The 23738-nt window shown below is 39.1% G+C and overlaps 1 protein-coding gene across 1 annotated transcript; it reads right to left on the minus strand.

Annotated features, from left to right (window-relative positions):
• Positions 1 to 930: 930 nt before the first annotated feature.
• LOC102217733 (vesicle-fusing ATPase-like) lies at positions 931 to 23729 on the minus strand. Its single transcript, XM_023341544.1, has 22 exons — positions 23633 to 23729; positions 21699 to 21784; positions 20847 to 20943; positions 20271 to 20310; positions 18613 to 18779; positions 18401 to 18511; positions 18157 to 18232; positions 16744 to 16899; positions 14086 to 14285; positions 12194 to 12359; positions 11942 to 12016; positions 11047 to 11234; positions 10439 to 10534; positions 9606 to 9762; positions 9391 to 9524; positions 8978 to 9044; positions 8812 to 8891; positions 7246 to 7380; positions 5758 to 5871; positions 3223 to 3278; positions 2991 to 3051; positions 931 to 1379 (listed from the first exon to the last, which is right to left on the minus strand). The coding sequence occupies exons 1-21, from the start codon at positions 23642 to 23644 to the stop codon at positions 3024 to 3026; spliced, it is 2241 nt and encodes a 746-aa protein (XP_023197312.1). The 5' UTR covers positions 23645 to 23729; the 3' UTR covers positions 931 to 1379; positions 2991 to 3023.
• Positions 23730 to 23738: the final 9 nt, after the last annotated feature.

A 23738-nucleotide genomic window follows, 5' to 3' on the forward strand; every position in this document is an offset into this window, starting at 1 on the left:
TGTGCTGATAGTTAGATAAACATTGGACATACAGTGTTGCATCCATCCGTCCACCCATTCCACTCATCTAGCTTTCTTCATGGCATTTGGTTTTGCAGCTTTTGCATCTGAACAATTTGGAAATATCTAAAATTTGTATGCAATCTTTGATACTTTAAACACAGACAATGATTCAAATACTGACTGAGAACTCTAGAGGTTAGAAAAGTGTGGGACGTTTACTTGGAAAATGCGTTGGAACCCTGGATTTTATTGATTTACATCCAATTTGCTGTTCTTCATTTATTGAGGTCGATTCTCACTAGAGCTCACAATTCTTAAAACTGAGCCACAGGCAACGAAACAACACGTTCCTCAGTTCTAATAAAACCAGAAGAAATGTAAGCAGCATCACTCACAGCACTACAAGGCTTTGAAACTTTTCTCTTTGTTACAACTAATTCTGCATTCTTACTAAGCCTGTAATTGTCTTCCAGCAGTTAAAGTAACCACTTATATTAAAGTGGTTACTGTCACAGCTATTAAGGCAGAAGCTTTGACAGTTTCCTGGTCTAGACCACAGATGGGTGAAAACACAAAACCAAGAAGGGAAGACGACCCCCCAACAAGATGCTGCCCTGAGCAGTTGCCCATATCAGAAAGCACCACCAGTATGAGCTACATTATGTAAGGGCGTCACACAAAATGTTCTTTAAAAGTAAAATTTATGAAAATGAAGAACTTTAAAGAGTTTGAATAATTTTCAAGGTTTTGCACAAACAATGCTGCGCAGAAGTGAGATAAATAATAGTCAAAGTTAAAAACAAAAACAAACCTCTAAATATCTAAACATTACAAAAGTCTGGATGACCAGAACAGAGAAATGAGGCACGATTCTTAAATGTTGCACACAGTCTAAAGATTGATGAGCATTAATTAACAAAACCAGAGTGTCTTGCAAGCAACAGAATTTATTCATATAATAAAAAGATCAGATAGAAGCGAGTGCACAACTTGAACACCAAGTCGTGTCATGGAATGATTAGGCTACAAATCCGTGCATTGAAATAAAACTGTCTCATAATTAGTGTTTGTGCACATGTTGCTATAGACGTGCCTCAGTTGCGCTGACTCTTTAACGTAAATGAGTAAAAATCCCTAAGCAGCTCTGGCGACAAGGATGGCAGCTTTAGTCATCAGTAAATCCAAAACGCAAGTATCCCATATACACACTTCTAGTCTCATTTCCCATCTTGGCACAGGTTTGAAGTGAAGTCGATGTCCTGGTCGGTGGCTGCTGCTGACATCTGCACTGGAGGGAACTTCACAGGGACGAGAAGGAAGGATCCAGATTGATGCTTCCCCCTGCCAGCCTCTTTCAGGCCTCCGCTTCTCAGTCACTGAGCGGAGAAAAAAACCCCAAAACAAACAAATATAAGTGAGAAGAGATTGGCAGGGAAGAAAAAAAAAAAAAAAAAAAAAGAGGACTTGCCGCCACAGGGGAGCAGCTGTCTAGTCGGCTTATTTTTAGGAACGCTGTTTATGCCGACTATACCATAAGTCTCTGAGGCTGCGATGAGAAGTAAAACTCCTGCAGCAGGCAAAGAAGGTTTTTCTTGTAGTCTTTGCACCGTGGGCAGCCAAGTTTCACAGGATGGATGTTAAAAGGCGCCGTTAAGCGTGTGGTACTTAACTTTTGGAAACTTTGAGTTTTGTTTTGTTTCAAATTTCAGTTCAAATGCTCTCATTACAGGCAAAAACGTAAAATTTGGATCAAATTTACAGACTCAAAATTACACATACATGATGAAGAGCATGTACTGTACATCTACTGTAGAAAAAGACAAATCTTCCCTTCTTATCTTCTAACAATCAGACTACACGTCAGTTACCTTGACTACTTGTTAGGAGAGTGATGGTGTTATGTTTTAAATATTATTTTAATACTTTAAGATTACTTTGTGATTGTCAATATCCAGATATAAGTAGATCCTGCCTGACTGTATGAAGTAGGCCAAGCAAACTCAAAAGAAAGACATTATACTCCAACCTATTTTTTTTTTTTTAAGTATTAAAAACATTAGAATTAAAATCACTGTCATCTGTCTGAACATTAATCGCCAGCTTAGGTAAGTATTGATGATTTAACAATAAGTAATAGAAGACTGAGGAAAAAAATTGCAACCATTTGAGAGACAGGAGGCCAGAAACACACCCTGATCAAAATGAGTGGAAATGTGATCCTGATGATCTTCATGACTTCTGTGGACTGATGAGAAAAAAGTGGAACCTTCTAAAAGGTGTCGCTGTTACATCTGACAAAATTGGCATCATTTCAAAGAAGGATGTTGTATTAAAAATTCAAACGTGGTCGTCGTTTTGCTTCTTCAGGATGCCTTGCTGTCCGGCCATGAGTTCACGGCAGGATTAAAAATTAGTGGTTAAGTGATTAAAATTGATCAATAAATAGTAGACACAAAGGTTTTAGAGTGACCTAGTCAAAGTCCAGCCTTAAATCAGGCCATAATCAGGCTGGTAATGCCCAAGAACGCTTCAATGTGACTGAATTAAAAGACCTCTGCGAAGAAAGGTTGATTCAAACTTCTCAACAAGGACGCAAAACACCCATTAGCTATGAGAAATGCTTTACGGCACCTGCTGCTAGGTTTAATGGACAATTACTTTTCCACATTTCAGGTTGGCTTTGCTGGCTCTTTTCCTTTAATAAATGAAAATCTTGTTTTTTATTTACTCAGGCTGTCTTTGTCTAAAAGACGCTTGGTGATCCGAAACATTTCAAAAGAGAAGAAATCTGGAGAGAGGGTGGGGAGGATATCTCACAAATCAGGGTTGATATTAAACTTTTCCACCGTACCGAACAAGCCCTGCAGTTTCCAATTTCATTTGCATGAGGAGTGTTAATGAAGCCAATGGTCATTGTTAATCTGGTTTGCCGCTACATGTGCTCATCTCCATGTAATCTCCCTTTAATCCAGGCTCTGCAGTCTTACCAATGAAGGATGACTCTTCCTCACTGTGTTCCTTCAGATTCCAACCAGCTTAGAGCCAAGGCTGCAGAAAAAAAAAAGATAACAGAGAGAGAACATGTGTATTATTAATCTCACTTCATATACTGATCGAAATGTATACATCTGGCTCTTCCCTGTCTCGGTCAACAGTGACAGATGTGTGCGAGTGTGGTGAGAGTGTTCAGTGTCACAGAAACAGGAAGAGGATACTTACCCTCCTTCATCCCTCAGTAGACTCAGGAACTTACTGACTCTGTAATCGGGGTCCATCTGCAAGAGAGAAACGTCTTAGAAGCTGTTTCACTTTTGCTAAAACTGGAACACCTCGTTTTACATCAAACTGTGAAAAAAAAAAAAGGGCAGAGCGAGAGAAGAAGCGGATTCAACCTCTGTGAAGCACGGGAGCAACAAGAGGGAAACCGGGAATGTGAAGACGAGTGACGCCACACGCCTGTTCGCAGCATGTCTCGGCGAACACAGGTTCATATTTCTTCAGGCGCAGAACAGGGAGGGTGTAAAACATGGCTGCAACAGTGCATACCACAGCTCTTACACACCGCATCCAGGCTAAGCGAACAGACACAAAGTTAGGAGATGATGCTGCAGGAGACGTTCTGTCGGGCTACACAAGCAGCAAAATAAGGTGCAGTGCCTCACAAAGGGATTTATATCAGTTAAACCTCGGACATTTAGTCACGTTACAACCACAAACTTTGATTTGTTTCATCTGGAGCGATGCAAAGTGGTGCATTGTTGTAAAGCGGAAGGAAAACAATGCATACATTTAAAATCGGTTAACAACTAGAAATTTGACATGCATGAGTATTCCTGAGTCGGTACTTTCTACAGTCCTGTTCTGCTGTCATTATTGATTTGATTTAGCTTGGGACTTTGACAAGGCCATTTTAGAACATTAACATTCTTTGATCTAAAAACCATCCTATTGCATTTCCGACTGTGTATTTAGGATTGTTGTCCTGTTATAAGTGAACTTCTGTCCCAAGTCGATTGCAGCATCTCTCAGATTTTCTTGCAGTATTGTCCTGAATTTAGCTTCATCAAATACGAGAGGCTTCCTTAGCATTTTGCATGGAGGGCTGAAAGTTACCTCTAGTCTCATTTGAGGCTCAAGTGTCGTAGGTCACTTTCTACGACATGCTCGCTATGGACTTCCATTGGTGCTTTTCCATAAAAAGCAGCTTTGTGGTTTCAATGTCTAGAAGTTTTTCTTCCATCTGAAATGGGAATATATGCAGCTCTTCCAGAGTTAATATTGACCACTTAGAGAATAAATTGCATACTTCACAATGATGGACTACTTTGTGTCCATCACACAAAATCCCAACAAAATAAATGTGCTTTTGGTGGCAATGAGACTAAATAAAAATAAAAAAAACACTACATCAAAACAAAAAATATATATTTGTTTAGGGTTTTTCCTTTATCTCATTTAAAAAAATTAAAACCATATCGAATCTTATTGTATCTATCAAAGGGAAACCAATAAAATGAAGAATTGGAAACCAAATTTTGATACATCTGATATCAGTGCAAATTCCTATATGGAAAAAAATTCTGACAGCAAATAATCAAGTTTGTTCAACTTTACTAACACACTAGGTGCAGAGTTGAAGTTGGGCAAGTTGATACAGTTGAGGGGTTAAAATTGAAGCGCTGGAAGATGCAAGATAGCCTTTCCAATCAATCAGTCATGTTGGATTTTATATTCAGAGCACAAATTTGAAACTGGCAGTGTGGTCTGAGCTGAATCAACCCATCCCTCCGTGTTCCTCCACATCTGGCTGACACTCTCAGCTCTCGACGGCCTGTTTGTTGTCAGTCTGGGACAAAAACCTGTCATCCGCAAGCTGGAATGAAAACCGTGTGGCTTCGCTGATGATTTGTCGAGCAGAGCGCTCCAGTACGGCTCCAGTTCACGAGCAGTTCTCCCAGCTGCTGGGACGCAGTTCGGTTCACGGTTACGAAACCGTGTTCTGAATGTGAGGGCTTCCACGAAAAGGAACTGTTTTACAGACGTTGTGAATTAAATCTTTGCTATAGAGCAAAATGAGGAAGGATCAGTCATTGTTGGAGCCAACACAAAGCTATAAAAGCAGTGATATACAGCACTCTCCGCACTTATTAGCATCCCTGGTGCAGATGTGCAAAAAGCCTTAAAAATAAATTGATTTGGTTTCACAGCAACGTGACCTCATATGGAAAAGATTCATTTCTCAAAGTAGATTTTTTTTTGTCTCTTCAAACAATTAATTATTGAAAATATAACTAAAAATAAAAGACATTTATACAAATAATATAAAATGTGGATTTTCATTAGTGTATTGGAACTTTAATTATCAAATAGTCCCTCGAGTAAAAAATTAGGTGACATAAAAATCAATTTTGCTTTAAAAAAAAAAGATAATAATAATAAATAAAAAAAACTTGCTACAAATTGCAAAAACCTTTGTTCAAGTGAAGAATGTTGCATCTCTCAAGTCCTGTATCAGGTCTTTAAGGGATTTCTTTTCTGTTAAAGTGAGAATATTCACATACTGTTCATCTGGTGGAAATGCAGCTTAATAATAATAATGAAAAAAATCAAACTGAAGCACCTCCAGAAATCCTGGAGAGCTACTGAGCCAGCGTGCTTTCAAATACTACAACAATCCTTAAGGAGCTCTATTAAGTTATTCCAGTTCAACAGTCAAGTGTTATGTTGAATAATAACTAATATTGTTATCCATACCTGTGCGGCCATTTCAATCAGCATGAGCAGCTTCTTTATGCCAATCCACAAGCTTTTGTCCTTCACTGCTTTAGCTATGCTGAGTCGTTCTTTCTCCTGGAAAGACCCCAACAGCTGAGGGGAGCAGAGAGAAGAGATACAAGTTGAACATAACCACATAAAATATGAAAATAGCTCAGATATGATACAAAACATACAGTAATAAGTAAATATATTGAGATCCCGCTCAATTTCAGTTTCACAAAGTAGTTACTTCCGTGAAGTGAAACTAATAGATGATTGAGTTTTTAGTTAATCTCGAGGATTATGAAAACTCACAATTCAAGTTATCATAGAATCAGATCAATAAAGATCAACAAAAATAATCTTAAAACCAGAAATATTAAGTCCATGTTATTTCCTACATCATGGGTCAGCAGCTTTTACAATCCAAAGAGACATTTTTATCCTCACTTCTGCTCAATAAAATCATCTCATGTGACCAAATCTGCACTTATTTAGATAACGTGTCTTTTTCTATTTAATAAAAACATACTTTACAAAATGGGTGGGTTTTGTAATTAAATTGAAGGATCAAAATTTGTATTTTGGGGTATTATTTAAAAAATACAAATACAAATATTTTATGCATTTTGCTGAATTTCAAGTTGATGGAAAAGTAATGGGGGAAAAAAAAGCACTTTTCAAAAGTGAAAAACATTTTCCTTCATTTCTGAGAATTTGTTGTGGCATTTATTGCATAAAAATACACATGGAAAACCAGCTAAAATTAGCATTTTTTAAATAAATACTTTTATTTATTTATATTTAAAAACTCTGTCAAAGAGCCACTCTCGAAAGCTTAAATGTGGCTTCTGAGCCTCAGTCTGCAGACACAGTGTTTTTATTAAATTGAATTATGAAAATAATTTTACTTTTCAATAAAATTCAAATGTATTCAAATTCAATAAAATAGAAGATGCACTACCAGACATAAGGGCTTGAAAACTTCAGACAGTGTGTAATTAATCTACATAATGTGTTTCACTGGGTGAATTGTGTTACTGGAAATATGAATAAATTAACTTTTCAATTACATTCTTTTTTTTGATATTATACAAATTTAGCCATTTATATGACTGATTTTTATGCTAGGTTAATTTTAAGATGCAAGGACAATAAAGGCATAAAACAAAAGTTATATATTTTTCCATTTCACTGAATGAAATAAGTATTTGACCCCGACAACATGTTCAGGATTCTGGATAATCAGCAAAAATGCTATTAGTTTTACATCCTGTTTTTCTTGGGGATTAAGCACTTCTTTCACTCACTGATGTAAAATCTATGTTCAATTTTGTCTCTTGTGTATTTGTGATTGAGATTCTCTCTGTGAAATTTAGACTGAATCATTTTCACTACCGAATCCCTACGAGAAATAGAGAGAATGCATAATATCAGGAACATGTAATTAATTATCCTGCTCAATTTGAGTGGTGCATGTTTTACCTCCAGGGCCTGTACGAGCTGCTCTCCCCTGGAAATACTGGGAATGTGGATGGTGGTGCTGAAAGCGTCCAACATCTCCATTTCCTGGAGCACGTCTCTGCGACTCGTAGTGCCGATGATCAGCAGCTTACGTCCCTGAAAGGGAGGAGACACGTGGTTCATTCCTTTTTTTTGTTTATCACCAATTTACTCCCTGATTTTTCTCTCCAGAGATTCAAACTTGATTTTAAACCAGAAAGCTCACATATAGAAAGAAAAGAGAAAATGGAATAGCACATGTTGTAGACATGGATGTAAGTTTTGTGGATTTTCTGTTCAATTGAAAAGACTTGAATCCCGTTACAAAAACCAAAACCCTGCGTGTTCAATCTGCATTACAAGCAGATGACCATTTACTTATATCTTGCACCTTTTTTGCACATTGTAAAGAACACAATCAATAAAATGATGCTCAATTACACCGTCACATAAAATCAAAAAATAACATGTAATAAACAGATATAAACATCTGTTTTTCCTTATGAGGAAGTCTGAATGCAGACTTTAAAAAAAAATAAATAGACATATTATAGAAAATAAAACATACATTAAAAACTCTCAAAATTTCTTAAAATTGTCCAATAATTTACAAATATCTGAGAAAAAATAAAGGTAACCAGATGCATTAAACATCATTTTAGACAATTCTGTGCTGTTTATTTAAACATAAGGCCAAGAAAACTCCTTACGAGCCATTTTCTGCTTCATTTCATTTTAGGTTTTTCTGCAGACTTTAAAATAATAAATCGATTATGCGATTCACCGTCGGCCCTGCTGAAGGATGGCATTTAGCGGGGTCTCAGTCGCAACAAGAGCATACTGAACAGAAACTAATAGCAGAATAGAGTAGAAAACAACAGCACAGAGGGCAAACATGAGCAAAAAAAAAAAGAAGACAAAAGAGAAGAACTGCAGCTCCACTAAGCCGACGAGCTGGAGGACAACCAGGAGCAGACAACGGAGGAAGGAGAAGCAGAGGAGTGGTGAGCAGACAGGCGGATTATAGCTGCCCGCTCCCCCCCATGGCGTGGGGGGTTGTGATGCTGCATGCAGATGAGGTGCCACACAGGCGGCAGCTCTGCCAGGTCCTGGATCTCTCACAGAGCCCATTCTCCTCCGTGTCCCCCTGGCCTCCCCCGGCCCCAGGCACCCCGCTGGGCTCAGCGCTTTACAACCCCGGAGGAGCTCTGCACCCAGGCATTCAGCGCCCGGCCCCGCGCCACTTCTCAAGCAGCCATATAGTGGGTTATACCCTCATTTACAAACACAACAACAAACTACAACCAAAGAAGCTATGAGAAATTGGTCTGTATCGCCACCATTCACTCTGAGCACAACGGACCCGGAGCAAAACATTTGCTAATAACCTCACACAGTTGCTCACACATGCCAGTCGCAGCCAAGGACCTCCATCAATTCCTCATAAGACCTTGTGTAGACATCTATAAGATCTGCTGCCCTCTTTCTGCTGCCTAAGGTCTAACAGCATGAGGAGGACATAAATAACACAACTAAAACTGCTAGTACCTTTGGAGGCGGTTTCTTGAGGAGAACCAGCAGAGCTTGTAGCACTAAGTTGGAGAAACGAGGACCAATCGGTACATAATCTGAAAAAAAATAATGCATTTTAACCTGAGTATGATTGACAGGATAACATATATCGACACTGATTTCTATGAAACAAGGTTCTTACCCAACAGGCGCTCAATGTCATCAACTACCACACAGCTCAGCTGCGATTTGTAAGCATCTTCAAATATCTATTAAAAAACAGAAACCAATTAAGCATTAAATCTAAGATGAAACTGACAAAATAACTTTGGATGAGTTTATTCTAGATTTAAATTCCTTTAATTGTTTTCAGTAAAAAACGCTTTTCCTCAATTCAAGGTTATTAGGTCCATATTACATCAGTAGTTAACAGAAAAACTTGGATCTATACTTTCACCCACAAGAACTGCATTTCAACAAGTCCCTTTAAAATGTGTGGTTTTAAAAAAACAACAAAAAAAAACAATGTTTTTTAATTCTAATATCTCCTGCGAGTTAGAGTTTAAAAAAAATGATGTATATTTAAACTTTTCAGTAGATGAAAATGAAGCGTACCTTTTTAATTGCTTGACACTTGGCGATCTCAGAGTGTCCGATCATCTTGTCGGGTGAACAGATCTTGATAAAAGGGAACTGGGAGTCTTCAGCAATCTTAGCTGCCAGAGCTGTTTTCCCGCTGTTAGGTGGGCCTGAGAGGGAAACACGGAAAGTTTAGTTGGAAAAATAATGTTTTTCTTCCTGTGGGTTTGAACACATTAATGTTGATCTACCTTCCAGGAGCACAGAGACCAGCGGCGTACGATCACTGTTCTTCGTCTGCTGGACCAGCAGCTCTCCATCCTCCAGGACTGCTGAAACTGGATCACCCCACCGGATTATACCGTTCATGATGTAACTGGCGTAGTCCTCCTGGTTGGTTCCATACGCCTGAAAATAGACAGAAAATATTATTGTACCATGTTATACATAACGAAAAATTTGTTAAATGTTGTTGGTACAACTAACACAATTTCAAATGTTTTTAAACTTTTACACAAGTTGGAGTTGCAATAATTCATACTAATATTACTCAAAAGCTGGAAAACTGACCAGATCGCTATTCACTTCAACAGGCAAATAGTCATCTATCCAAAGTAATAGACAAATAGGATACTAGCTACACAAGCAGCTTGCTAAGCAAACTTCCAGACAGATATCTGATCTACTAGTCAGCTAGCTGCTACATAGCTGTCCTGGCCAGGTATGCAAAAATAGTATGTACTGTACATTACAATAGAGAGAAGTACTAAGAGTGATATTTTAAATATATACATAATTAAAAAGGAGGATATATAAGTATAGAGAAAACTAGAATATGACATACTTAGGATGTATATAAAAAAGCATGTGCTCATTCTGACTACCAATGTATATTAATAATTTTACTACAATATAGCACATGATTTTCTGCAGAGCCAAAATAAAGAGCTCCACGGTCTCCTACTGTTGGTAAGGCAGAAAAGGGAATGACTATACATGATGGAAACCAGTTTGATTGGTGACTTCCTGTCCCTATTTGACTCCATCAGGACAGAAACAAACAGAGACGCACACACAAACTTACCGGTTTGATATCGTTATTTAGTGAGGCCATGAAATCCAGTCTGCTGACCTGCAGCTTCTCTGCCGTCTGAATGTCAACCTCCACTGTGCTGCTGGCCTGCAACAGCGCAAAAAAAAAAAGTACATTCCTAACTGATACAATTCAATGTCCCCCTGGTAAATACCGCCTTTACGTGAAATACGGCACATTTAGATTGCTCAACGTGCCATGAGACAGCATTCCCCCCGTAGCAAAAAGGTCAGACAGGGAGAGGGAGGGAAGAATAATTGCTTAGAGGAGTGAAGAAAAGCGTCAGAGCCATCAGAGATCTGTACACCCCTTGTCCGTCACTTATCATCACCCTCTAATATCTGCTGCTCTCTGAGTGTATGCGCCTGTGGGGGCAGAACACTTAACAGATGAGAACTTTTCCTTATCTGTGTGCAGCAGTGAGCTGTGTAGATTTGAGCCAGTGCACCTGATAAAACGCTTAAGTCCGAACATAATAATCACCTGCACTGCACCTGGATTCATATAGTATTTACTTCTTGTAAGATGTACAGTATTTTTTTTTTTTCAGTTTTTACAATGCACATATCGAAAAAGCCCTAAAATAAGGAAAATCTGACCTTGATGTGTCTGTTCATGGCGGTGGACTGTGCGGCCCGGACCAGTCCCTCCAACTCAGCACCGCTGTAGTTTTTAGTTTCCACAGCAAGCTCCTTAATGTCCACATCAGTGGCCAGCAGGTTGTATTGGCGCATCTTTGTTGTGTGGATGTTTAGGATCTGAATGCGACCATTTTCGTCTGGTAACCCTGGAGAAAGAAAAAGTTGGAGAATGATTTTAGTAAGTGAGTAGTTATTAAGTTGAAAAGCTATTCTAAACACCCCAACTCCCATGCACTATGAAAGTAATCTTGTACTGTGGCAATAATATGAGCAGAATTAAGTTCCTACTATCATTCTGACCATTTTCATCCCCATTGGATACAGCATACTCATTCTAATTGAGCACTCTAGACATAATCTCTCCCTTTGGAGTAAGTTTGATATTTGTTGAAACTGTTTCTAATTATAATTTAAGATATTTAAGTAATGCTCATTTAGTTTGCAAGGATAAGCTTTGACTAATAAGGACAAAGAAATGAGAAAAAATGGGCTTTTTGCATAACATTCTGGCTACCAACAGCTGAGGGATTTCACTGCTTTGTTTTAGTCTGGGCTTCATTTGTTAATGTCTGGATTCAATAAATAAATTATAAAGCGTGTCTGTAACAATAACAGGTAAAAAAATTTGTTTATTTAACACAAAATTTAAGAAAACATTCTTAAATGTATCTGGAGCAAAAGACCGCCCACCTGACTGTTTACTTTAGTTTAGACAGGAATGTTGGACCAATTAATAGTTTTTTTTTGCTGTTATCATTAATACAATATAAATCCACATTGCGGCCTGTGAGAGACGCTGCTTGAAATAAACAGTGGAGTGAAGCCTTGTCTGTGTGTGTTCTTCATTTCTTACCAATCTCCATCTTCACCTCCAGTCTTCCGGGCCTCAGCAAGGCCTCATCTATCAGGTCGGGCCTGTTGGTCATACCTGAGGGAGACGGGAGATGGCGAGATAGCAGGAGAGGAAGGGAAACACGGGAAGAGGATGAATGACACACAGGAGATAGAGTGCAGGTGCTCAGCTAGAACACTGCACAGCCTGTTGAGTGTGAGAGTTTATGTTGCATAAACCCGGAGAGAAAGTGAGAGCGACGGGGCTTTTCACCTATGACCAAGATGTTGTTTAGCTGCTCCACTCCGTCTATCTTGGAAAGCAGCTGGTTGACCACTGTGTCGTGGACGCCGGTGCTGCCCGCCATGCTGCCGCGCTGCTTGCAGATGGCGTCGATCTCGTCGAAGATGATGATGTGGAGGCCGCTGTTGGCTCCGAGCTGCGGAGCCAGGCAGGAGAGGAGGAAGATTAACGCGCAGACCGTAAATAAGCCGTCTGCTGTTATCTTAAAACATCTGCACCTACAAGCACGGAGGTCTCTCTTCGCCTCTTAATGCCAAACACACTTTGTCAGAATGATCAAGCTTACAAACCTTCCAGTTCCCTAAGGGTATTGCCTGTGTTTAGTGTTTTTTTTTTATTCTGTGTGATAGAAAAACTGCACATAAAATCCAGAACAATCAATTGCTTTTGAATGTTTCTTAATGAATAAGTAGAGTCCAGGTTTGTCAGTATAAATCCAGCTGGTGTGGGAAGGACTTAAAGGAGAAAATTAGTCAACAACACACCATCTGGTGGTGGCAGTATCATGATATTGGGATGTTCTTCTTCTCTAGAGAAATGGAAACAGCTCGGACTTGATAGGAAGGTTTATAGAGCTGAATAAAGGGCCATCCTGGAGGAAAACCTGGTGATGGTTGGAAAAGACTTGATACTGGGGTGGAGGTTCATCTTTTAGCAGAATTAAACGCCAACTGCTACAAAGGAATGGTTTTAGATCAGAGCATTTTTATGTCAATCAAAGTACAGACCTGCAGCCAACTGAGAATGTTTATCGGGACTTGAAAACTGTTTTCCATCCAATCCGACTGAGCTTGACGCATTTTAGAAAGAAGTAGGCCTGAATAGAAATGTATATCTTACATTTTAAATTCTTAACTGTAAGGGTTTTAAAAACAAAACTCTTAGTTTTCCTTCCATTTAGCAATATAAAGCACTACTTTGTTCTGATCTACCAATATATACCACAGATGTTTTTCTTTGAAACATGATGTAAAAAAGTTTGAAAGGCACAACAATCATCTTAATAATAACTGATCAAAGTGTCTCTTTAAGGATTGCCCTTTATTTAGCTCCCCTCACCATTCCCATCAACTCAGACCAGCTCACCTGTCCGTGCTGAAGAAAACAAATGCCCACAGCATGATGTCAGCACTTCTATGTTTTAATGTCTGTCTGGTGTGTTGGGTCATTGTCTTTCCACTTTGCAATTGTGACCCGTCACACTAAAAATGTGTGGTTGTAATGTGACGAAATGGAAAAAAAGATCTAATGGGTATGAATGCTCGCGCAAAGAACTGTTTTTATACATCTCCACGTTTATCTAATTTGAGCCAAATCCTGGCCGTCCACAGACAAACAGATGGAATAAATGAGCCAGCAGCAGGGTGGGGGGTTATCCCTCCATCTACGGGCCTGTCAACCCTGACGTAGCATTTAAGGCAGGTGTGGGGCTGCGCATGTTACACACTGGATCCTCTGTGTGTGCGTGTGTAGGGGTGTGTTTGCATATGGAGGCCTAATAAGGGGTCAAGGAGAACCCAGCGCTATCATTAAGTGGTGCAGAGTGACGCTCGTGTCACTGATCGCTGCTGGGCTTTAAGCAGAACTTCACAGCTACGTCGGGCTAAAGGGCAGATCTCTCCACTTGTGAAGATATTAGTTATTGTTTTTTTATTATTATTTTAAAGAGGTCTGAGACTTCTGATGTCTCAATGAAGGGTTCGGGAATGTTTTGACATTAATAACAAAATAAATGGCTAATAAAACAGGGCAAGATCCTTCTGCAACACCGGAAAGCTTTTTTTTTTTTTTTTGCTTTGAATAAAACTGTCTCCATGAAAGTGACTTTCTGAAAAAAAGGGAACAGCGTATTCTCCTCTTACCCTCTTCTGCTCGTCTTCTGCATCTGCGAACAGCTTCCTGATGTTAGCTTCAGACTCTCCAACGTACTTGTTGAGGATCTCTGGGCCGTTGACGATCTTTGGCTCCCGGGCTTTCAGCATCTTGCCGATCTGACGGGCCATGAGGGTTTTACCGCAGCCCGGAGGGCCGTACAGCAGGATTCCCTTCACGTGTTTGCAGCCTGGAGGCAGAAACAAGCGCAGTGCGAGAAGAAGGGTTCATTTCAACACAGAGGACTTGCTTTAACAAAACTTACACATTCAAAAAATATAAAAATCTCACATAAGGGATGAAACACACAATACAAGAAAATAAAACCACACAAAATGCATTCTGTGGTGTATGAGATCAGCCGATATGAAGTAATGCGTAAAAAAGTGAATTGTTTCCATTTTTTAAACATAAAATCTGAAAGGTGTGGCATGCATATGTATTCAGTCCCTCTTTCTCATATGCAATTGTCTTAATTAGAATAACTGAATCTCAGCTAAATCTAACACTGATCAGACAAGAGATCAAGCAGTAGCGATCTATTAATTGTGAGCTCTAAAATTCTGTCTCTTATTAAAGTCTGGCAAGAAAATAAGCCATTGTTGGGAGAAAGTGATTTTTTACTTCTTTCCCAATAAATAATTTTTTAAAATTTAATTTAAGAGTTTAAAAAACAAAACAAAAGACAAGTCAACCGATAAACCGATTAATAGTTGGATAGCAAAAGATGATTAATAGGATTTTTTTTTTTACCACATTTGAACCGAGTGAAGCTAAAACTACGCCACTTGAGGACTTCTGGGTAGAACACATTTGCAGACAAAGAAAGTTTTGTCATCTTAAATGCAAAATGTGTATATTATTTGTACAGTTTTGACTGAATTACTGCAAACGTCTTATTTTTGAGTCAACTAATTGACTACTAAATTAGTTGACAATTGTTTCAACAATCAATATACCACGACTAATTCAATTAATCGCTCCACCGGCACAAACTTCTGATCAATAACTTCATTTTTATATATTTATGGGGGTTTTTTTCCCCTCTAAAGTTCAAGTGTGTCTGGATGAGATGAACTCTCCACGGGATTTTGCTCAAAGTCTGAATCTTTTCATGGCCTTTTGCACCTGCCTAATGACATTTAGCCCAGACTAATTGAGCAACCCCAGATAACCATCTGAGATGCCATTTGGTTGTGCTGAGGGAAAAGCAGCCGGGCTGACAGGTGGGACGGGGGCAGAGCGCGGCGGGGAAAAGTGATGTGCTTGTCTCTGTGGTTTTCGGAGACAAAGCTCTGAAGTTTCTGTCCGTCTGTCTCGCCTCTCCGGGAGCAAAGGGGAGACAAGGTGAAACTTTCAGACTTTTAGCAGGAACGCCTCCCTGTCAGCACCTGCAGCCCCCTGCTCCACATGCCTACCAATTAAAAGTTTACCCTTAGCGGGAAGCTCTATCAGGGCACGCCATCTCATTACGATGGCCGGCCAGCTGCCGGCAGCCAAAGGGCAGCTCCTGCACACAACCACCCAGCTAAAGGTCATCCTGCCACCACTGCCCCACCGCAGGGTGGGTACAGGTCTCTCTGGCTACACTCTTTAAGCATGGAGCGCATTTTTTAAAATCATAGGTGCAAACAATAGGTTTTCATAAGACTTCTGGGTGTAAAAGTGAGACTCACAGTGCGGGGTTGATCAAATGCAGATGCGGGAAGCAAGGTCTGGGGGTCTGAGTCACAAACAGGTCCAACTCATGGCTTTCATTAGAGCGAGCTGCTGTCCTTTAGAGTGAATCATCATGTAACCTGACAGCTGTCAGAGACTTATTAATGAGTGTGTGCAGAAGTTTCTGTCAGGGCTGTTTAGTCAGCGGTCTGCGGTGCCCATAAAAGGACACAGGCTTGGCTGTTTGATTAACGCCGATTGCTGATTCAAGAACATTTTTATAAGAAATTATCTTGCCTTCATGTTGAGATTCATATAACAACTGAAAACTTATAGCACCTTCTAAAATTTTGCACTCATAGAAGTTGAATAATAGTCTTGAACATAAACGTATTTTATATTTTCTTGGAACATTTCAAACTGGACCTTCAAAAACACTAAGCTAAGAACCTGAGAAAACTACCTCAGTTAAGCAGGGTGGTGGTGGCATTGTGCTGTGAGATTCTGCTTCAGTTTAACATGACTATGGACTGGAGCTCCTGCCAACCAAGAACCGGGTCCAAAATGAACAGCTAAGTTTGACTGAAATTTGCAGAAACTCCCAGATGGACAAGCCACAATTGTCAAGCATTGTGGGGTCGCATTATGTTGTAGGGCTGCTTTAATTTTTGACCAGTTTTGACCCTAAATTAATTCCCAGCAAAGGCTTAGGCTAAATTCATTACAGTTTTATATTATTGAATTATTCCAACCAAGAAAAAGGAAAGGTCAAATAAACAATTAAAAACCCCAAATTACCGTTAAGGAATATATTTGTAGAAGGCTGAGGTAGAACTAGCATGATGAGGACAATTTAAGAGAATTTTCTAGTGACACAGAAAAATAATCTTGTTTTCAGCACAAGGAACACATGAGCAGGAACAGACAAATAAGAGAAGGAAGAACTGACAAAAAAAATGTAAAAGGGGGCGGCGAGGAGGGGCACTTACCCATCTGTTCAACAATGTCTGGAGGGAAGACTCGTGAGGCGAAGGCTCTGCGAAAGATGTCAGAAAACTCCTTGTCAAGGCCTCCAATCCCCATCTTCTCAAAGTTCCAGTCGGGGCTGATGATGGACTGCCGAGCATCTCGGGTTTTAGATTTTCCTTCGGGGTGAAGTGAGCACAAGACACTAAATGTACGACCGGCAAGCTGAAACATGACAATCACAGAACATTTCCAACCAACCTGAACATGCAACGGGGCCATCTTTCATTTTTTTCTCTTTTTTAACATATGCCCAATGGATACAGAAAGTCAGAACTACAAAAGCAGAAGACGACGCATTCGTTTTCCTGCGAGTTTATAAACTTTATTGTGTCCAATCTGTTTAATCAATAATAAATGTAAACGGTGTGTGAGGTGCTTCTGTTTATTGCTATATTGCCCAACGAATGTGAAGGCAAACCTTCCTATGTGGGTGTTGTGCTCCCCCTGGTGGAGCGAATGTCAGTTACTTTAGATCAGGGGTGTCAAACTCCAGTCCTCAAGGGCCGCTGTCCTCCAACTTTTAGATGTGCCTCTGCTGCACAACACCTGAATAGAATAATTAGGTCATTAGCAAGGCTCTGGAGAACTGATCTACACAAGGAGGAGGTAATTAAGCCATTTCATTCCAGTGTTTTGTACCTGTGGCACATCTAAAAGCTGTAGGACAGCGGCCCTCGAGGACTGGAGTTTGACACTTGTGCTTTAGATGGAATAAAATAAAATAATTTTCCAGGGTTATCTTAGCATTTATGTGTGCATTTGAAAAAGTTAAAATACAATTCAAAAGTTTATTTCAATAATTAAGTTTTAAAAAGTAAAGCTAATATGATGTGCATTCAATATTCTGGGAAATATTTCAGGTATTTCTTTCTGGTCAGTTTAATTATTGACAAAATGCAGTCAATGAAAACCCAGTGTGTCATGAAATAAAAATATTACATAAAATTAAAGTGGATTTTAAATACAAAAAGTGTTAGGCTATGGACAACACATAGTTGTTGTTTAATAATGAACAAAAGTTCATTATTAAAGAGGCTGATTGCATAAAGAAAGCAGTGACAAAGTTTGGGAGTTATCAAACCAGGGCGTGGCTTTTCAAATTGAACTCAGCTTTCCTGAAAATGTTGTTAGTCACAGTTAGTTTATGATTTGAACAGAAAAGCTATTACCCTGTCAGACATGGCCAGGAGGGCTTGGATAGTTTTTCTCCAATTAAATGAAAACAACATGTAAAAACATGAATTTACCCAGTCTGTCTTTGTCTGATATTACAATTGAGAAGATCTGAAACATTTAAGCGAAGCAGAGGAGCTAAAAACGAAGAAATCTGTGGAGGAGGAACACGCGGCGCTGTAACATGCAAAAACACTCACCAATCAAAACAACAGCTGAGCTTTCCGATTTCTCAAAAATCACTTGACTGTTTGTCAGCAACAAACCGACCTTCATCTGAGGAAAACAGAAGCAGAAAACAATAATCCTGGTTTGGACACAGTTACACAGATCTCACAGAAATGTTGAGCAACAAAAACCCACAGCTTTAACTTGGAAATAAAGAGCTTCAGTTGACTCGAGACGGTATGAAAGCTGCTGGATGAGAGGAACATTTGCAGATACCTTCTTTCCTGAAGCGTCGGATGTCTTTTCTCCTCTCAGGATGCTGGTATCCATGGCTTCGATATCTTTCACCACCAGATTGAAGAGCTTTTCGGAATAACTAAATACCAGCTTAACAAGGGAAACAAGAAGAAAAACCTTTATTTCTGTAAAAAAAAAAACTGCAGCCATTGTGTAGACCTAATATTTAACCCTGTAAAGCCCCAAAACACCTGCTGGTTGATGGAGAATGCCTGGTTGTAGAAGCGTTGCAGGAACTCGCTTGCCATCTTGTCAGTATCATACGGGTTACTGTCAATGTACTTCTTCTGGAGGAAGTCAATTTCCACAGTCATGTTGCTTATGCACCCTTTGGACTTATCAAACTTGTAGTTTGTTACTGTGGAGGGGAAAAAACAAGGATAAAAGCTTTAGGTTTTAAACAAAGGACTCTTTATCCCTTTAACTTCACAGCCACGCTACCACATTAACTGCAACGTGGTAGCGTGGATACATAGTGAATTGTGGCTATTAAAACTGATGAGGCAAAGTTCGCTACCAAAATGTTTGCCAATGACATTTAGTTCCAAACCATGCTGCTGAGAAACACACAGCCACACAAGTGTTATCCCAGTTCAGCAGGAGATTCTGATTCAAATCCCATCCTTCATACAACTATGTCATCTTGTATGATATTGATCCTGAACTACAAAGACCACAAAGCGTTTCTCGAGTCTTTTAAGATGACGTCAAAACCGCTGAAAGCATGATGAAGCTTATTCTTTTCCTCAAGACGGTGAATAAACCAGTGGGCCGGCCCTCTTTTATTCTTCGCCTGATAATAGTCCGCGTCAGTCCAAGCATCACTTTGGCCTCGGAGAGTTTCAGCAAAAAATTCATCAAAGAAGAGGCTACCTCCATCTCTGGAAGCTGGTCAGCCTCTGAGACAAATGTTCACCGACACCACCCACATCTACTGTCATACTGTCTGTCCTTCCTGCAGGCTAACTAATATTCTATGCGGTCTCTATGTCACTTAAGAAAAGCTGAACTCCTCTCTCTCTCTCCCCCTTTTATGTTTGGAAATCAGCATTAAATGACCCACCAGATGTCAGTTGGACGGTTTCTGTCAGATTAAAGTCAAGCGCCTTTAACGTCAGTTGCATGCAAGCCGTTTGAAGTCTTTAAAGTCTGCAGCTGGAGGCTAATCAACACATGACAAATTAATGTCACCGAACACAAAAAGGTTGGATGGGATTCCTGGGTGAGACGTGCAAGGAACACCTCAGCCAGAGAGATGGTGACTACTGAATTTCATCCAGGAGTCAGTTTTATGACAGTGAGATGAAATATCAAACATATGGAGACGCACAACAACCCCAAACAGATGTCAAAGCTAGTTTTTGAATGAATAAAGCCAAATAAAAATAACCTGCTAGATTAAAAATGTACAAACTATTATAACACAACCACTGGTTGAGGATTGGTCAAATGTCCAGTCAGAATAATACTCAAAGCTTGTGAACGGCTGCAGAAAGAAATGTCAAGAAGCAAATTGTCCAGAAACATTTAAGTAAATATTTGCGAGGCTCTTTGCTTTAGGCCCCATTTAGATTCGATAGTTAAATCCCAAATAACAAATAACTACTTATTTTTATTGCAAAAATCCTTCCTACTTTCACTTGAGTTTTTCAAAAGTTATTACAAACACTCAGATAATTTCAATTACTTGTTAAACATCGCTTTGTTTCTAGTAGAATATGAATTTTAGCTATGTTTATGACATGGCTCAAAAAACATGTTATTTCAGTTTAGTTTTGATCCTTCACTGCCCTCTAGTGGTCAAGAACGAAGTTCTAAATCTAAATGATTTTTAATTCTTAAGGCTCACCTCTGAAGTCATCTCCAAGAGTGATTTCCGCCCATTTTCTCTGTAGGGAAAAGAGGAAGTGCTTGAATTAGTTAAGGGTCATTTATTTGTTATGATGGAAATAGAATAAATTAAACATGCACAGGATTGCCAGTTAAGCTATTTCTAGCAGGAAAAAAGATGACTACAGCATGTTTCAGAGTGCAACATTCCTCTGGAACTGGTCTTATTTAACAGCATTTTTATTAACAGCTTACACCAGGTAGAACTTGAGCAAATCGGTAATTGCGAGGTGGTAAAATAAGACCGTCGTGAGGAGGTTACACTAGTACCTGAGTCCTGTTGCTGCCAGTGTTTAAGACAGAGGAAGAGCGGGCAGCGAAAAAGAGGAAAAAAGCAGGAACAGACAGATTGAGACAAAGAGGCTCAAGCAAGACAATTCACACCATACGATTTATTGTCTTTTGAACAAATTCAAAAACTGTTTTTTTAAGTCAAACTTTAGGACATTCTTTGCAAGTTTTCTGCAGGGTTAACTGTAAAGATCAGGCACAGTCAGGCAGCATGTAGTTGGGGGAGTAAACATGTGACCCGTACCTGTGGCAGGCTGAAAGCGATGGAGCCGACGCTCACTTCATTATGTCTCTTAATGGTAAACACAAACTCCTGTCTGTTATTGGACACGGCCACATGTCTGCAGGCACAACACAAACAACAACAATAATCAGTTGCAGGGGTTAAAAAACAAAGACAAGTGGGGGGTTTTTAACTGAACCTATTCAGGAAAAAAAATAAAAATAAAACTGGAATACCATCCAAAAGATTTTATTTTTATTTCGGTAATTTCACTTAAAAAGATCAAATCAAATGTTGTCACTGTCTGCTGGGTAACCTTTAAGTCAACCACTCACCGTATCATGAGAAACTTTATTTTAACTGGAAGCCACAATAATCGACATTAATAGAGACAAATAAATAAATATATCAGTCTATGTGTAATGCCTTTACCTAAGGACTTTTCATTTTTGATGGCTAAAATCGAGACTTTAAAAGAGATTTAAGGCATTATTCTCGTTCCTGTCAGATGTGGGATTATTCCTTTAAACCTTCAAGTAAAAATCAAATCAAGTTATTTTAGAATCAGCCTGTGAAGTATCGATAAAAAGCAAACAGCTTGGTGTAAAGTGTAGCAACATGGCATTGCCCATCGTCTGTACAAACATGAGATTATTTCAAATATGTCAAACTTATCGTAATTACTCAATCTGCCCCCTCTCTCTGTCATCAGCTGATTGGTAGGATTTAGATCTAAAGTCAACACACTCATCTCCTCTGGTATGTTTCATAAAGTTACACTCAACACTGTTTACACTGTTTATCCCTAAATGGATTTTATGTCGGGTGAAGAAGTTAACCAACTGTGATGCATCGGGAAAAAATCCCACTTACTCTTCCATGTTTGGCTCCTTTTCATTGATCACGACGCAGTTGGTCAGGGAGAGGTCGTCTGTAGGGCACCTCACTGCCTTCATGGTCTGAAAGAAAGACAGGAATAACCACAACTTACTCATATTTCCTTTGAGAATTTAATATTACTTTTAAAAGATTTAGCCAAGAAATCTGAATGCTAAACATTTAGTCAGGAAACACTTTCTTTTATGTTCAACAAATCAAAAAGCACCACGATGCTGTTGTTTTCTTTCTTTTTTGTGGCATGGTAAAGAGCTGCTCAGCATTTTTAAACTAGTTACATCAACATACCGATTAGCTACTTCATAGCAAGAATCCATACAACCTAGAATGTACTTTAATAGTCAAATGAAAGACTATTCTGGCAAGATAGACATGCTTTCAAAGAAGCGCTTGGTAATTATTAAAATGCACATTATTTTTCAGATAGACTGAACAATGTTTAGTCTTCCCCACAGCCCAGATCTATATCCGCTAGTTATACCAATCCCACTTACTCTTCACGTAAGTGGGAGAAATAATAGTTTCTCCACTGTGCTGTGAAAAAAAATTTATCACTACAGATTTCCTGTTCTCGCACCTTTAAATGTTTTAGGTTGTCAAACAAATTTTAACGCCGTGCAAAGATAGCATGCTCTGTGAAAATCAGTTTTCCAGCGATTGTTTGATTTATTAATCCCGGCCAAATGTTTCTGTGAGTAAAAGCAAAGAAATGCCAGTTGCGTCAACTGAGAGCAGCAAACTCCCCATGAGACTGTCACAATATCGTTTGGTAGAGGTCAAAGGTAAAGCTGCTGTCACTTCTGAGATTTGCAAAGATCCACATAGGCAAATGCTATGCTTAAAACTTGTCATGAGTAAATGCCAAGAGAGCAACCTTTTCTTCACAAAAAATGTCACATTCAGGAGTGGATGGTGTCTACTTTATGAACAAAAATTGTTCAAGTGTTATGAGAGATCCTCAAGAGGATTTAAGCAATTCCAATACAAAAATATGCTTTATCCAAACAATATTTCTTTACCAGACTTGAGTCATTTGTAATCGTTCACATATTTTCTAAATATTGTCTAGCTTCCTTGCTCCACTGTCCCTACAGCATATTTCTGCCACCACCATGTTTCAATATAGGGATGCTATGGGTGCCTGGTAGGATGCTTCAAGTTTAATATTTTGTTTTTTGTAATCTAACTCCATTTAGGTTAACTCCAAAAACTCAATTTTGCAGTTAGGTTCTAACTCCCGACATCAGTTTTAGTTTTGTCTGTGGATCAAAAAGTTAAATTCTGGTCTCATCTGACTTGGAGCGTTTGCTTCCACATGCTTGCTGTGATCCTTAGTTTATGTTTAACTTTAAACAAGACTTCCTCAGCAGGTGTAAATGTATTTTGAAGTGTAAATGGTTGGATTGTCAAATTTAAATCTACTAACGAAATAATATGGAGAAAAATATTTTTAAAAAATGTGTACTGAATAACATAAAAACATTTCAATTAAAACTTTCAGATTGAGATGAAGCACCCTTATGCAGCCATTAAATCCAGTGTCACTTCCTTCATTTTACCTTGTAAACACCGAGGCTACATTTACTATTCAGCAGCATTTACACGTCAAAGACAGGTAAACTTTTTCTCGGAAATATTATCTTATTGGAAGATAAAGCAACTCTCTGGTGTTTGGTCATTTTAACCTATAAACCAGTAGCAGAACCGACTATAAACAGCAGACCGGTCATAAGATTCTTCTTCCGGAACTTCTGAATGACAACGGATCCTGCTACTCTGGCTAATGCTGTGCAGGCTCATTTTACGTGTAACAAACTTCCCCTTCTAAAATAGTATGGTGTACTTTTATGTATTTCCCTTCGCTGTATATTGGTGTCGGAGTTTCAATAAACCTGTCAAAATAAACTCACCCGTGTCGCCATTTTTGTTGGACTTAACTGGGCATCGGAGTTCCGTAGACAAAAAAAAGACTACAGAAATAAATGCAAAACGTACAGAAATGCGTGACGTACCGGA

This window comes from Xiphophorus maculatus, chromosome 10 (assembly GCF_002775205.1).
Source record: "Xiphophorus maculatus strain JP 163 A chromosome 10, X_maculatus-5.0-male, whole genome shotgun sequence".
Lineage (NCBI taxonomy): Eukaryota > Metazoa > Chordata > Actinopteri > Cyprinodontiformes > Poeciliidae > Xiphophorus > Xiphophorus maculatus.